The sequence below is a fragment of the Vitis vinifera genome, chromosome 1 (genome assembly GCF_030704535.1).
Source record: "Vitis vinifera cultivar Pinot Noir 40024 chromosome 1, ASM3070453v1".
Taxonomy (NCBI): Eukaryota; Viridiplantae; Streptophyta; class Magnoliopsida; order Vitales; family Vitaceae; genus Vitis; species Vitis vinifera.
The window spans coordinates 7,237,634-7,251,756 of record NC_081805.1 but is presented as its reverse complement, the minus strand read 5'-3'; the positions used below and the strand labels follow the sequence as shown (position 1 = coordinate 7,251,756).

The following is a 14,123-nucleotide window of genomic DNA, read 5'->3' as shown; positions in this document are numbered from 1 at the left end:
GCCATGACTTGGTAGAAGTCGGCCAACACGTCAAGCATGTCCGCCACGTGTCCGAACCCAACTAAATCTCACTAAACTTAAAAAAATTAAAAAAAAAATAGAGAGAAGAGGGAGGAGAGAGGTTGCCCTGGCGATAGCAATTCCTGGATGCAAAATAATTGTTAACAAATCAACCAGGACACCACACCAGTTGTCTTGAGCCAGTCAATAGACGCGTGGGGACCCAGCCAAACCGTATTGTTCTTCGAATTACCAAAACACCCTATCTCCAGGCTATAATAAGCAGATGTGAGGAGGGCCAAATCGTAAAAGCGCGTAATTAGAAGGGAGGATATTTTTTAAATAAAAGGGGAGGTGGGGTAGAAGACAAGAGAAACGGCTCCCCTGTGAGTAGTCTTTACAACTGCCACCCATTAACAGAGAGGCACAGCACAGCCTTTTTCTATACTTAGGGTTTTTTGTTTTGTATTTTAAACCCTTCCTTTTTTTTGAAAAAAAAAATAAGATTTTTTTTTGGGTTTTCAAAAATCAGGATTTGTGGTTACCGATTTGGAGATTTCTCAGGTGTCTTTCTCTATCCCCCCTCCATTTCTCTCTCTATCTCCCTGCTGATGGATATTGAACCAGGGATGTTTTGATTTGGGAAAAATTGTAGAGAGAGAAAGAGGGAGTTTTTGGAGAGAGGGAGGTGCAAACGGCTAGAATTCCACTGCCCATTTCTGTCGAAATTAGAAGCTGATCTGTGTTTTGTTTGGAGCTGGATTTGCAAAGCATAAAAAGAGGAGAGGACGAGGAAGTGTCGACGGTAGAAAAATTCTGTGACAAAATGTTCATGTTGGGGAGTGAAGGAGATCACTATTGTTCCAAGAAGACGGATGATATCTGTGGAGATGTTTGTGGTCAGGTATTTTCTTTGCCCTTTTTTTTTTTCTTTTTTTCTTTTTTACCTAAAAAGTTATTTTTATATACTTCGACATAATTGATCTGTTTGTTCAAACCCCATTGGCGATTTTCTTTTTCCTCTTCAGAGTAGCTCTCTTTTCCCTTTCTGGATTTGTTTGATTTCGGATTTTTTTTGTTCTTTGAGCTCCTGTTTGGTTGCTGGGAAGATGTGGGAAAATAAATAAAATCGAAAATTTCAATATTTTTGGGTATTTTGTTGTTTAGGACCATAGAAAACGAAATCCTTTACTCAACCATGCTTAATGCAATTATTTGGCCTTGTTAGGATGAGATTTTCATTTTTGGTCTTTAATCCGTGTGAGATTCAATTTATTTTATTTTATTTTCCTTTGTCATCCCGGCTGCCCAGCACCCAAACTTCCAAACAAAGGGTTAACTTATTCAATGGTTCTCAGAAGTTCACCTCTATTGTCTTCTTCCTAGATTTGTTGTTGCATTGTTGTCCTATTGAATTGTGGGAATTTCTTGACTTTTTTATTCTTGATTTGTGCTTTTTTTACCCTGAAAGGTGTTGAATTTTCTGTTTGAAGATTTGAGCATTAGTTCTCAAACGGATTACAATTTTTTTTTTTGATGATTTGAACATTAGGCCTTATTTTCTAATTTTGAGAATAATTTGCTGCAAAATGTCATCAATGCAATACCAAAATTTGCTTGACGATTCCTTTCTGTTTAATTTACCAAAACCTTGAATTGAATTAATTAGAACAGATCATGGTATACTGACAATCAGGGCCTTCTGATTTAAGGCATTTTAAGTGGAATTTCAAAATTACATTTAGCGTCATGTTTGGGTGCTTTGTCTACCAATGCCTTTAACTCCGTTTGGTTTGGTTTGGTTTTTCTTGAAATTGTGTGATAAGAGAAGCTAGTTCTAGAAATTTTAGTTTTGTATACCATTCTTTCCAAGTAATTCTAAGTTTTTGAAAATGTCTTCTGCAGGAATCTAGCAGAGCTTTAAGCATGTCGAGACTCCGCTGCATCCTACGAGGCTTGGATTTTAAAACCTACATCTTTCTATTTGTCCTTGTCCCCACATGCTTCTTTGGTATCTACGTGCATGGGCAGAAGATATCCTACTTCCTGCGGCCACTATGGGAATCACCACCAAAACCCTTCCATGATATCACACATTATTATCAGGAGAATGTGACAATGGAGAACCTCTGCAAACTTCATGGTTGGGGGATCCGGGAATACCCAAGGCGTGTTTTTGATGCGGTGCTGTTTAGTAATGAACTGGATATTCTTACCCTGCGATGGAAAGAATTATATCCTTACATCACTGAATTTGTTCTCCTGGAGTCAAATTCAACATTCACTGGACTGCCAAAACCTCTTGTGTTTGCCAGTAATCGAGATAAGTTCAAATTTGTTGAGCCCCGGTTAACCTATGGGACTATTGGGGGAAGATTTAGGAGAGGGGAAAACCCTTTTGTTGAGGAAGCATATCAACGAGTAGCATTGGATCAACTTCTGAAAATAGCCGGTATTACAGATGATGACTTGTTGATTATGTCAGATGTTGATGAGATACCAAGCAAACACACTATCAATCTCTTGAGGTGGTGTGATGACATTCCGCCAATCCTACATCTTCGGCTGAAGAACTACCTATATTCTTTTGAGTTTTTCGTGGACAACAACAGCTGGAGGGCATCAGTTCACAGGTATCAGACTGGTAAGACTAGGTATGCACATTACCGCCAGACAGATGACATATTGGCAGATGCAGGATGGCATTGTAGCTTTTGTTTTCGCCATATCAGTGAATTCATATTCAAGATGAAAGCTTATAGCCATTTTGATCGGGTGAGGTTCTCCCATTATTTGAATCCTGAAAGAGTTCAGAAAGTAATCTGCAAGGGGGCTGACCTATTTGACATGCTTCCTGAGGAGTATACTTTCAAGGAGATCATTGGGAAATTGGGACCAATTCCTCATTCATACTCAGCTGTTCATCTTCCATCATATCTTCTGGAGAATGCTAAGAAGTATAAATTTCTCTTGCCTGGGAACTGCTTTAGAGAAAGAGAAAGTGGCTAATTCTCTCGGACTAGTTTTGATGTCGGGTTTTGTGAAGGTTGGAGGTGCAGCTTGTGTGACTCCTCATGAAGGGTTCTACTGAACAATTGATGACTGTGGTGTGTCACTGAGACAACTGTGCCTTATGTCCAACAAAATTTATATCATTCTTTGGGAAATGTTTGGAGAATTGGATGAATTCTGAGATTTCCTGGGTGAAATTATGTAAATAACTTTTCTGGATTAGGTTTCATTCAAGGTGGAGTATATCCATTCGCAGAGCAGGGAGCTTCCTGTGATTAGAATAGCTAAGTTGTGGGTCTGTGGCAGGGTGCTTGTGTATTACTTAGCCATGGTGTGGCATGCTCCCCTAAAGTACATACCAAAAGAGATTGACATTTCCTGGGCTTTTTCCCTTGGGAAGTTTTGTTTTGAGACTAATTTATCCATATATGTTGCAATTCAACTCCTTGATTTGTACCATTTCATTGCTTTTGGACCTCTTATTGATTATAATGTTGAATCTATTGTTACTTGCGGAGTCTGTTGCATTTCCTTACCATTAAGGAGGCTTTAGTCTGGTAACTCCGACCATCATTTGATTCCCCACCTTAAAAGACTTCTTGCAATCTGCTAATGTTGGTGGATTCTTGGGCAAAATATAACTTGTGATATTAGCATTGTCTACTGGTCTCCACATTCTGTTTCGCAGGCTGGAATCCATTCTTAAGATCATGTTCATTCTAGATCATTAGAGTAACAGGTTTGAACCCATTCAATCTAGATCATTGGATGGTTAACAAAGTGAAGAAATGGAAAAGTTGCTGCGAACATGTTCTTAAGCCCTTTTAGGCATGTTATAAAAATACAATGGTTGATTTTCCTATTCAATTTGCCTACTATCTTCTTGTCTTTTTTTTCTTTTTCCCCTTTGAAGACAAACCCCGCTGGTTTTATTATATACTCAAGGTTGGAAACGCCTCTCATTTTGAATAAAGGAATCTTGGACATCTCATTTGGAACCCTGAATCCCTTTTCTTTTTTTTCTTTTTTCTTTTTTGTGGTACTTCTTGTGTATTAAGGTTGGCACGTCCTACTACCCTTTTCCTAAATGGAATCAATACCTGACTGCCGTAGTTTACAAGGCTGAAATATAATGAGACAGGAGTGTATCACGCCAAGAGATTGTTTCAGTGCGATATTTTGGGATAAAAGAAACAAGGCATACTCAAGCCATTTTAGCACAGCCGAGTGTTCAGGACCATGTAACATGCCAGAAACTGTAGTTGATAAGTGAATCATGCATAAAAATTGAAGGGTTGTTTTACTTGATGAGATAGCTGACTGTGATTGGGGCCTCGTGAGAAGAGGTGTGCTGTAGAAAGTTCCAACCCATGTATTGATTAATTGTTAGTGTTTCAGTTGGCGCCCCTTGTGTAGAGTCTGCAACAGCATGTATCGATTTGACCTATTCCAAAATAAGCAACAATCCTCTTCTGCCGAGTTATCGCGTGTTGAGTCTAAAAGCCTCTACCTCTTCTACCCAAGCTGTTAACCCCATTGACTTTGCCTTCACATGGCATTTGGATGCTGAGTCAACTTTTTTCAGCCTAGGGTGGTTCCAATTTTCCACTGTACCTCAAATTTTGCAATCTTCAAAATTGCAACTCCGTGGGGCTGATTCCCACGTATTGTGTTCTCAAACCCAAACCCCCTAGTGAACCATGGTGGTGGACTGACAGATGCGAATTACACCTTTAATCTCCTGGAAATAATTTGTGACAGGTGAAACTTCAGGACTTAATTCCACATGGTTGCTATAAGTTTGGGTTGCAAGTAACCGACCAATGCAAGCTGTTAGGAACCTAGTCCCAAAGATCCATGTGAGCCATCTTTGATGTGGGTCATCCCTATCCTATGCCGCGACTCTAGTTGATCATCCAAGGAAAATGCCCCATGCTTTTGTGACAGCGAAGCAGGGAATGGGATGCTAATTTATCCTTCCCCTGAGCTGCAGGATCAGATCTGGAGCATCTGGTCGTACCTTGGCCCCACCATCTTCTACCGACCAACAGGTTCCATAGCTTATCATATTTCTATTTGACACATTCTAGTATTCTACTCTAGTCTTTTTTGGATCTTTGTGTTTTTTATTTATACCTTCTAAATTGGTCTCTTAGAACAGGGTTGTTATTTTCTCCAGATATATGGGTTCTCAGCATTCCAAATATCTAAGCCTTAATTACAAATTGCCTCTGGTGAGATATATTTTCCAATCCCATAGGACCTCCCAAACTTTCAGGTCCTCCGATATGGGGAATAAATTATCCAACTGATACCAGTCAAAAAGCATATCATTGAACAAGATCAATAAAGGGTATGAGATGCATTCTTATCTTACTAGAGTTAATCGCTAAAGCCTATAAATTGACTTTGGAATCACACAGAAATGCATCCCCATTAACCATCAAAGATTAGTTGTTAGGTATCAGAAGAACCGAATGCAACAGGGTGTCCGCTTCCAACAGCAGCGCTGTATCCTACACAGGAGGGAATGGCACTCAGCAAATGACTCCAACAATCATGTTTCAGGCACGCAACTGCTGGTGAAGCCATGTATTGATTCTCCTCAGCTGTTGGACGACCCCCACATCATGTTTAAGGAAGGCCACACTCTGCACCTGAGGGAATGGCACTCAGCAAATGACTCCAACAATCATGTTTCAGGTACGCAACTGCTGCTAAAGCCACGTATTGATTTTCCTCAGCTGTTGGACGACCCCCATATCATGTTTAAGGAAGGCCATACTCTGCACCCGAGGGAATGGCACTCAGAAAATGACTCCATCAATCATGTTTCAGGTCCGCAACTGCTGCTAAAGCCACGTATCGAATTTCCACAGCTGTTGGACGACCCCCCTATCATGTTTAAGGAAGGCCACACTCTGCAATCAGGGGGATGGCATGTCAATAGCAGTCACCAAAACGGCTGGCACCACAGTGAAAAGTTGCCTATCAACTCTAACAATGATTTTGTGGTCATGCACCGTTTCCATGAAGTACATGTTCCTGTGAGAACCAGGGTGGTGCAGGTGGTGACGTATGAGCATCACACCTCTGCTAACAATTGTCACCACCAGCAGGTTTGCAATACCGAGAATAGGGGCTACCAGAAAGGTCCATGGCTGATGAAGGGCCTTGAGGAAGAGACATCTGATGTTATCAAAGTCTTCATAAAAAACTGAAGTGTGCGGCCTAGCTTAATGGCTTGGCTAGTATCTTAAGTACATGAATATGTAATGTTTTAATTTCTGTATCATATTCCTGGACTGTCTAGTGTGCCTTCTAGCTACTTCTACAGAGTTTGCATGTAAACCACAATAATGATCTCATTGAACATACATATTCTCAGCCAGCACACCATCCAATGATTTTCGTATGAAACAGATTGGTTGTTGTGATGTTTGTTTTTGTGCCTTTAGTGTTGTAAAGGGAACCATCATCTGGTAGAAACAGGTCCTCGCTAATTAATTAATGCCTGCCATACAAGGATTCATTTAGCCCATCCAAATTCCAAAACAGACAATAAAATAAACAAACATCAGAATATGGGGTTAAACCCCAAATCATAGGCTCCGAGAATAACAAAAGCAAAGCCATTTGATACTAAGATTTAGCCAAATAAAGCCAAGAACTGAAAATAAACAACACTAGAAGTACATAAGTCAGGCTACTCAGCCCAAAAATGTGTTCAAAATAAATATATAAAGAAAAGAGCATAACACTAAACCAAACCTAAGAGCAGCATTGATACCCACTCTGCCTTTTCATCATCAGGAAGGCTGAAAAAGAGGTCAACTTTTGCAGGATCACAGACAATCATGTATGCCGCTCGAAGTCGCGCTTGTAAATTAAGAGATAATTTCATCAACTCTCCATTCAGCTTTGCTCTTTTTTCAGCTGCTGCTGCCTTAGCTTTAAGCAGTGTAGTGAATACAGCAAGTAGCCCCTTATTTTGCTCAAGGAATGTCCCCAACATCTTGGTCAACTCCTCTACTTCTGATGACAAGCAATTGCCACAGCGTTTCCGTTTTTTAGAGGGGGTAGACTTTGAACTATCTTGCACTGGCACTTGAAGTGATTGAACATCATGTATGAGAACATCAGTGTCACTGGATCCACCTGATCCTATCCCATTCTCTTCATCATTATTTGCAACCTTATGACCCAAGGCTTTGGCACCACCAGTTGCCATTTCAACACCTTTTCCATTTGTTTCATTCTTGCCAAAAATGATACAGAGGTCATCATAGTAAGGAAATGGCTTGTTTCTTAACCCCTTGGCATATGGGTGACTCTGTAACAACATGAATTTGAGAGAACAATAGTAAGTGCATTGTAATTAAAGAAAATCACTAGACAAAACATTTGAATTGTAATTTATATAGGCTATGTTTGGTTCCAGAAAGATTTAGGAAAAATGTAAGAGAAAAAAAATAGAGAGAAAAAGTAGAATGAAAATAAAAAATAAATTTAAAATTAATAAATTATTTTTATATCCTACTTTAAACTCATTTAACTTAAATAACACTTTTATGCAAAGATTAAATAATTTAAAAATATACAAATTTCTTACCAATATTAATTATACTTGTTTTATTTTTCATATTTTTTATAGTAAAATCAAATATAAGAAAATCATTTTTCTTAACCATTTTTTTCCTTTCAGGGAGCTAAAATACTAAATATACCTCAACCCATTGCTGCCATACATCATCATTGTCACACAGCACCATGTGGTCCTCATTGTCCCAATGAATACCAGCTGCACCTTTCATATCAGCTATAGCACAACAGTGCTTCTTAAATACTTTCAGCCTTGAATCAATATGAGGGCTGGCCTTGAGATTGCTACCAGGAACCTTACTTTCCATTGCTTTCTCCAAAGCAGCTGCATATCCAGTTCTAAAGACACCATTGTCTGTTTTCCATCCAGCTCTGCATAATTCGTGAAGAGCTTCAATCAACGCCCCCTCTTCTTTCTCAGACCATTGCCGCCTTTTGCTCCCAGAAGGTATCATGTTGCATTTTGCTTCTCCTCTTTGTTGTCCATCTAGTGCATCATCCATTCTAACAAAGATCAGATGAAAAAAAAAATGCAATTTTGTCAACTATGCAATTCTAGTGAATGTTTCAAGTAACAAAAGATGTCTGTCCGTGGATATTAAAAGACCAATCCCACAAGGAAATTATCAAAAGAAACCATAGCTCTATGATGGCATTGACCACATGTCACAAAAGATATGCTTTTATCGAAAATAAAATTGTACTCATTGTGCAAGTTCTAATTCTAAAATCACACCATATCAGCACCTCAAATTTAAATACACGCTAACTTAAAAAAACTTAAATATACATGGAAAGAATACAAACCCATGTTGCATCAAAAATTCTACAATAATGTTCTACAAACATAAATAAATTTTATTTTTATTTTTTTGTTTTTTTAAACTGATAACCTTTTATGCCGGAGCCCTTAAGACTCTCTACAGGGACAAACCTCGAGTGTTGACTCCTACAACAGCTAACACCGATAAATTGAGGGTATCATCAATGGTAGGATTCAAACTCAATTCTACGAACATAAATAAATAAATAATTTTTACATATAATACCAACAATTTTTTCAACAAACATGTTGTATAAAGATTTTTAGTTTTATTATATGCTTTTGATTAAAACAGAGGAACTCTCCTTCACTCAAAGGTGAAGTGTAAAAACTTCCACCATTGTAATATGAGATTTTCTCAGAATTGGCTTCGTCAAACATTCCTACCACGTGAGGACGGTCGCATTAAGTGGAGATGGAGGAATGAGAGCAGACCTGGCGAGTGTGGGGAATTGAGACCAGCAGAACCGTCGTCGCTGAGAAAGGGGCGCAGGAAATGGTAGGGTTAGCGTAGAGTTAGGATTTTATAAGGTTGGGTTTTTGGGTCATACTAGAATCCCATCATCCTTGTAATTTCTATCCCATCGGTTCTCCATATTCTCCGACCAAATCTTTTTATACTCCCTAACCTTAATGGAATTGCATTTTGGTTTCTTCAAACATCTTTGCATTGGGATTGGGATTAAGAAATTTATTTAATCCAATCATTGAAAGACACGTAACGACGCATGTATTACTACTACTATCAACTCCAAGTATAGCAAGTGATGTCCATTTATTAAATATAAAAGTTTATGGAAATTTAATTAAATCCACGACTAAATAAAGTCGTTATTATATAAAAGTGACACTATGGGGTACATTTTAATAAGTAGCATATTTTTTATTTAAGCTTTTAGACAAATAAAATATTAATTATATCTAATTTCAACTCATATTTTGTTTATTTTAAAAATAATAATATTTCATAATCATATAAATTTTTACTTTTTAACCGGTTGTCAATATCTCAATGGTTATCGATACCTCTCAAGTTCCAAAATTGATAAAAAAATAAGTTTATCTTAAACTTTTTATCCTAAAAACAATATCTATATATATATATAGTAATTTAATTAATCATTTATTTAATTTTAGCTATTATCCTTTTTATCAATATAAAAATAAGTTAGTATTTTTTTGGGTTAAGAACAATATAATATCTTTTTATCATAAATAATCTAATGAATATATAAACAATTTTTGTATTCCGTTAAAAAGTAATTTTTTGAGGTTTAAAACCACTTCTTAATAATTATAATTGATTTCTTTACAAAAGTTGAGTATATCACAAAATTCTAAAAATTTAGAATATTTATTTGAAATGATTTTTTAACTAACACTTGGGTTAGGTTAGGTTCCTAGAAAATACTAACTAAAGAAAAAAAATATGAAGAAAATAAAATATAATTAGGATTAGTTAAATATATATTTTAAAATTATTTAATCTTTATATTGATGAATTAAAATAAGTAAAATGAGTTTAATGTAGCAAATAAAAATAATTTATTGACTTTTAATCTTTTTTTTTTTCTTCACTTTTTTTTTCTTGGGAGAATTATGTTTTGGACCCTTTAACATTTGGTCCATATATCATGCATATTTAAGCTCAAAACCCAAACAAAGTATAAAAATTAAAATGAAGGATATTGTCTTTCATTAATTCCTAAAATACCCTTAACCCTTACATAGACACAAGTAAGTGTGAATTTTAATTTTTTTGTGTTTTTTTTTCATTTTCTATTCCCTATTAAGTATTACTCATTTCTAACTTTTTTTTTTTTTTCTTCCAATCTATATTTCTATTTTATCTCAAACAAAAAGCAATAATGTTTTTTTGTTTTTCATTTTTAAAGATATTAAATCTTTTTGCTTTTGTTATAAGCAATGATAAAAATTTTGGGATTTTTCATTCAAATATTTTTTATCTTTTTGTATTTATCTTTTAGTTTAATTTTCATTTTTTATTTTAAATTTATATTACCTTTTCATTTATATTTTTCTCTTATTTTTAATTATTTTTTATATTTTCTACATTAACCATATTTAAAAAAATTTAAAAATTGACTATCACTTCACTTTATTATATATATATCCTTTTAGCTTTTTAATTTTTAATGTTTTTATTTTAAAATTTTTACAAAGATAAATTTATTGAAAAAATTAACTAAGATATGAAGTTCTAATATTATATTAATAATTTTTCTTATCTAGATAGACTAATGCAAAGTATTTTGACACAACAAGAAAATTGTTAATACTATTTTTTAGTTAAACTTTAGAAATTAAATTTCAAATAAAATATATTATATAAAATTTTATCTAAAAATTATTGAAAGTGGTATTTAATTTTTTTTATTGATTTTCAAACTTATCTAATTTTTTACTTGAAAAGTAATAGAACATGCTTACAAAAAAAAATATTAGTTTTTCATTTTTTAAATAAATGAATATAAATATATTAAAAGAATTAAAGATAATCTTAGTAAAAAAATTTGATAAATATGATTATAATTTTAAATATGATAAAAAAAATTTAAAAAAAAAAACTAGCAAAATATTTTAAAACCAAAATCAAATATAATTTGTATAATTTTTAGTTACTTGTTTTCATCTAAAATAAGTAAATATATCTTTTAACCCTTTTATATAAGAAAAATTCAATCTTTACTATATATTGATATAATTCACTTCTAAATTTAGGTCATATGAAAACATTTTAATGGAGTACTTAAAATAAAAACTCTTCATCCATCATCTTTATTTCTTTTTCTTATTTAATAAATTTTCAATTAATTCAAATCATTAAAAAAAAATCCTTAATAAACAAATTTGTAACATTTCATATAACTTATTACTAAAAGTCATGTTCAAAAAGTTATTAAAATAAGAAAGGAAGAAGATTAAAAAAAATTAGACTTTTTATTTTATAATAGTAAAAAAAAACTTTAAAATACTTTTTAGTATAAAAAAATTAAAATAGTGAATATATTTATTTTAAATGGTATTTTACTCATTAAATGGTATTTTTATTTATTTAAATTAATATTTTTTTAGAAAGTATTTTCCAAAATAGTCTTTGAATCATTAATATAATTTTTGTTTATTTATAATTTAAAAATAAAAATAATGTTAAATTTTCAATTATTTATAAAAGAGTTTAAAAAAATAATGAAAAAATGGTTAAATAAGAAAGAATGGTGGCAAGTATGAGAATAAAGACAAAAATAAGTCAAGTGGATATTTTTGTCAATTACTATCTCATATTTTTATCATCAATTATGAGTGATTGAAGGACCTTATCTTAATTATGAACCCTATATGGGTTGAAAATACAATTGTCCCTTTTTTCTTTTACTTTTCTTTCCATATTTTCTCTAAAATTTTCAAGGAACCAAACATGACCTTACAACGAGAAACACGTAATTCTTTGAAAAATCCACTTTTAGTTAGATAATAGATTACTAAGAATAATGTCAAAACATTTTTTTTTTTTTTGTTTATTTTCAAACATCAAAGATTTTTCTTTCATAATGGACTTTTGATAGGATCTTATTTTAAAAGTCGCTTCTTACTTTCAAAATATTTCTTTAATGGCAAACATTAACTCATTCTTTATAAAATTGTTTTTGAAAGAACTGTTATCCATAGAAATGTTATTCACTAATAAATCTAAGTGTTATAATATGCTCAAAATGCATTTCCCTTAAACTTATATAGAGTAAGAAGTTTTTAGCCTAAAGACATCCACATATTTCTACACAAAAGGGGAAGTGTTAGAAAATTTTAGAAAAGCCCAAGACTTTAACACATCTCTACACTAGTATGGAAGACAAGTGTGTGGAGAAATTTAGAAAGAATTCTAGAAATGTAAGGAGCCTTTGAGAGTTTAAAAGAATTCATAAATAGAGGATGGTCTAAGTTCATGACATAAGGTAATGGTGGTTCACTTGTTTGAAAGAATATGTCATCAATGAATTTCTACCTCTTATTATAGTATGTTCTTCCGAAGGGGCACACATGCAAGAAAGAAGTTTGAGTTTGATGCAAATGATTGAAACATCTTCTACTTTATATGATTATCAATAAAGTAAAACGTTATTTTATGTATCAATCCTTACATCTCGTACTACTGGTGGGGTGACAAAATAAGTCTTGGTATGTTAGGAAATATCTTATTGTCGAATCAATTCCTACGTTGCATTTGCGGGTAAAAAGGTGATTGAACAACATTGCATTTGCGGGTAAAAGGGTAATTGAACAATCATTGAAAAAGACAATATCTAAAGGTTCACAAGCACTGAAAATTTATTCTATAAGAATTTGTTCTATCATATTGTACCACTTAATACTTTAAAAGGTGTTCTTACCGAGTTATTTCAATTTTATGTTTTCTTATTCTTACACTAGATCCAAATGTTTTTCAAAGATAGTAATATATTTTAAAAATAATGAAATGTTTAATAGAATATATGGAATTCAATATTAATCATATAATATATAACCAATACTTTTGCTCTACAAAGCTTGTATGTTTTAAAATAATCATAAATGCATATATTAAATTGACTTAAATAATTAAACAATATTGTAAATTAGTCACTATTTCATTATTACTTTTCTACCGTTTGAAAAAAATATTTATCTTTTAAGTTTGAAATTACTTATCCAAGAATGAAGATTATTAAATGTACTATTTCTCAAGAAATATTATTTTTATTCGATTATTTTTCAAGCCGATAAGTCCTAAGCGTCACTTCCCAAAATATGGTATGCCTTAGCTTCCAAAATATGGTATGAAATAGTCATTAAATCAAAAAATATATATTAGTTCATAGTTTAATAGTTAGACTAGTTTAATAGTTGGTCGAGGGACTCGAGTCATGATTAAATCACTGATGTTATAAATATATAATTAAAATTAAAAATAGTTATAAGAAATAAAAAATATATATAAATAATTAAAAATATTTCATCATGTAGCTTAAATTATGATAAGAATAACAAAAAGATTTATTAAATTATTAGTAATTTTAATTTTATTAAATATGAAATTTGTAATTATTAAGATAAAATAAGATTTTATTATTTAAATTTATTTGGATTTCAATAGCTATATATTTTACTATCTACAAAATTACTAGTTTTTTTATTTATATTATTTTAATATTATTATAGTTAATTCATAAATATTTATATTCATTTTAAATTTTACAATAATGTATAGATAAATTGAAATGCTTTTTTTTTTTTTTAAATGGCGCCCGCATAGCTAGCTGGTCTATTAGTTTTCCTTGCATGCAAAATATCCAGGTTCAAATCCCTTTATCAAGGCATTTTGCTTTGGAAAAACACTACTTACTTTCCCACATCGAAACTGGAGGCAGGCATCTAATGTCACCCATGACCTGGACCTTATGTCGGATAGACATCCATGTAAGGGATAACTTAATGTTATGGAGAGAGGTGGAGAAAAAACAACCACAAAGAAGGTTTGAAGTAAATGCAATCAAACTTAAAATAGAATTTAGAACTCAGCAACAACACATCCTAATTTTGATAATATTTTTGAAGCACATTTTGTGATATTTTTAGGACACGTGACATATGGTTTTGAAACTCAAGAAGTCAGGAATCTAATTAAATG

General features: G+C 32.8%; 3 protein-coding genes across 3 annotated transcripts; 2 read left to right on the top strand and 1 right to left on the bottom strand.

Moving 5' to 3' along the window:
* The first annotated feature begins 373 nt into the window (after nucleotides 1-373).
* LOC100254142 (uncharacterized) lies at nucleotides 374-3,521 on the top strand. Its single transcript, XM_002285505.4, has 2 exons — nucleotides 374-904; nucleotides 1,906-3,521. The coding sequence occupies exons 1-2, from the start codon at nucleotides 827-829 to the stop codon at nucleotides 3,007-3,009; spliced, it is 1,182 nt and encodes a 393-aa protein (XP_002285541.1). The 5' UTR covers nucleotides 374-826; the 3' UTR covers nucleotides 3,010-3,521.
* Nucleotides 3,522-4,600: 1,079 nt separating this feature from the next.
* LOC109122656 (uncharacterized) lies at nucleotides 4,601-6,403 on the top strand. The gene is made up of 2 exons (XM_019220011.2): nucleotides 4,601-5,063; nucleotides 5,192-6,403. The coding sequence occupies exon 2, from the start codon at nucleotides 5,490-5,492 to the stop codon at nucleotides 6,231-6,233; it is 744 nt and encodes a 247-aa protein (XP_019075556.1). The 5' UTR covers nucleotides 4,601-5,063; nucleotides 5,192-5,489; the 3' UTR covers nucleotides 6,234-6,403.
* LOC104879549 (uncharacterized) lies at nucleotides 5,447-8,929 on the bottom strand. The gene is made up of 3 exons (XM_019220009.2): nucleotides 8,873-8,929; nucleotides 7,740-8,101; nucleotides 5,447-7,345 (listed from the first exon to the last, which is right to left on the bottom strand). The coding sequence occupies exons 2-3, from the start codon at nucleotides 8,067-8,069 to the stop codon at nucleotides 6,773-6,775; spliced, it is 903 nt and encodes a 300-aa protein (XP_019075554.1). The 5' UTR covers nucleotides 8,070-8,101; nucleotides 8,873-8,929; the 3' UTR covers nucleotides 5,447-6,772.
* Between the last annotated feature and the right edge of the window lie 5,194 nt (nucleotides 8,930-14,123).

What these genes read in the sequence shown, in the direction of transcription:
- LOC100254142 (XM_002285505.4), top strand. Translation starts at nt 827, where the DNA reads ATGTTCATGTTGGGGAGTGAAGGAGATCACTATTGTTCCAAGAAGACG. An exon ending in GTGGAGATGTTTGTGGTCAG is followed by an intron (nt 905 to 1,905) that starts GTATTTTCTTTG and finishes TGTCTTCTGCAG; the next exon opens with GAATCTAGCAGAGCTTTAAG.
- LOC104879549 (XM_019220009.2), bottom strand. Translation starts at nt 8,069, where the DNA reads ATGATACCTTCTGGGAGCAAAAGGCGGCAATGGTCTGAGAAAGAAGAG. An exon ending in TATGGCAGCAATGGGTTGAG is followed by an intron (nt 7,346 to 7,739) that starts GTATATTTAGTA and finishes ATGTTGTTACAG; the next exon opens with AGTCACCCATATGCCAAGGG.
- LOC109122656 (XM_019220011.2), top strand. Translation starts at nt 5,490, where the DNA reads ATGCAACAGGGTGTCCGCTTCCAACAGCAGCGCTGTATCCTACACAGG.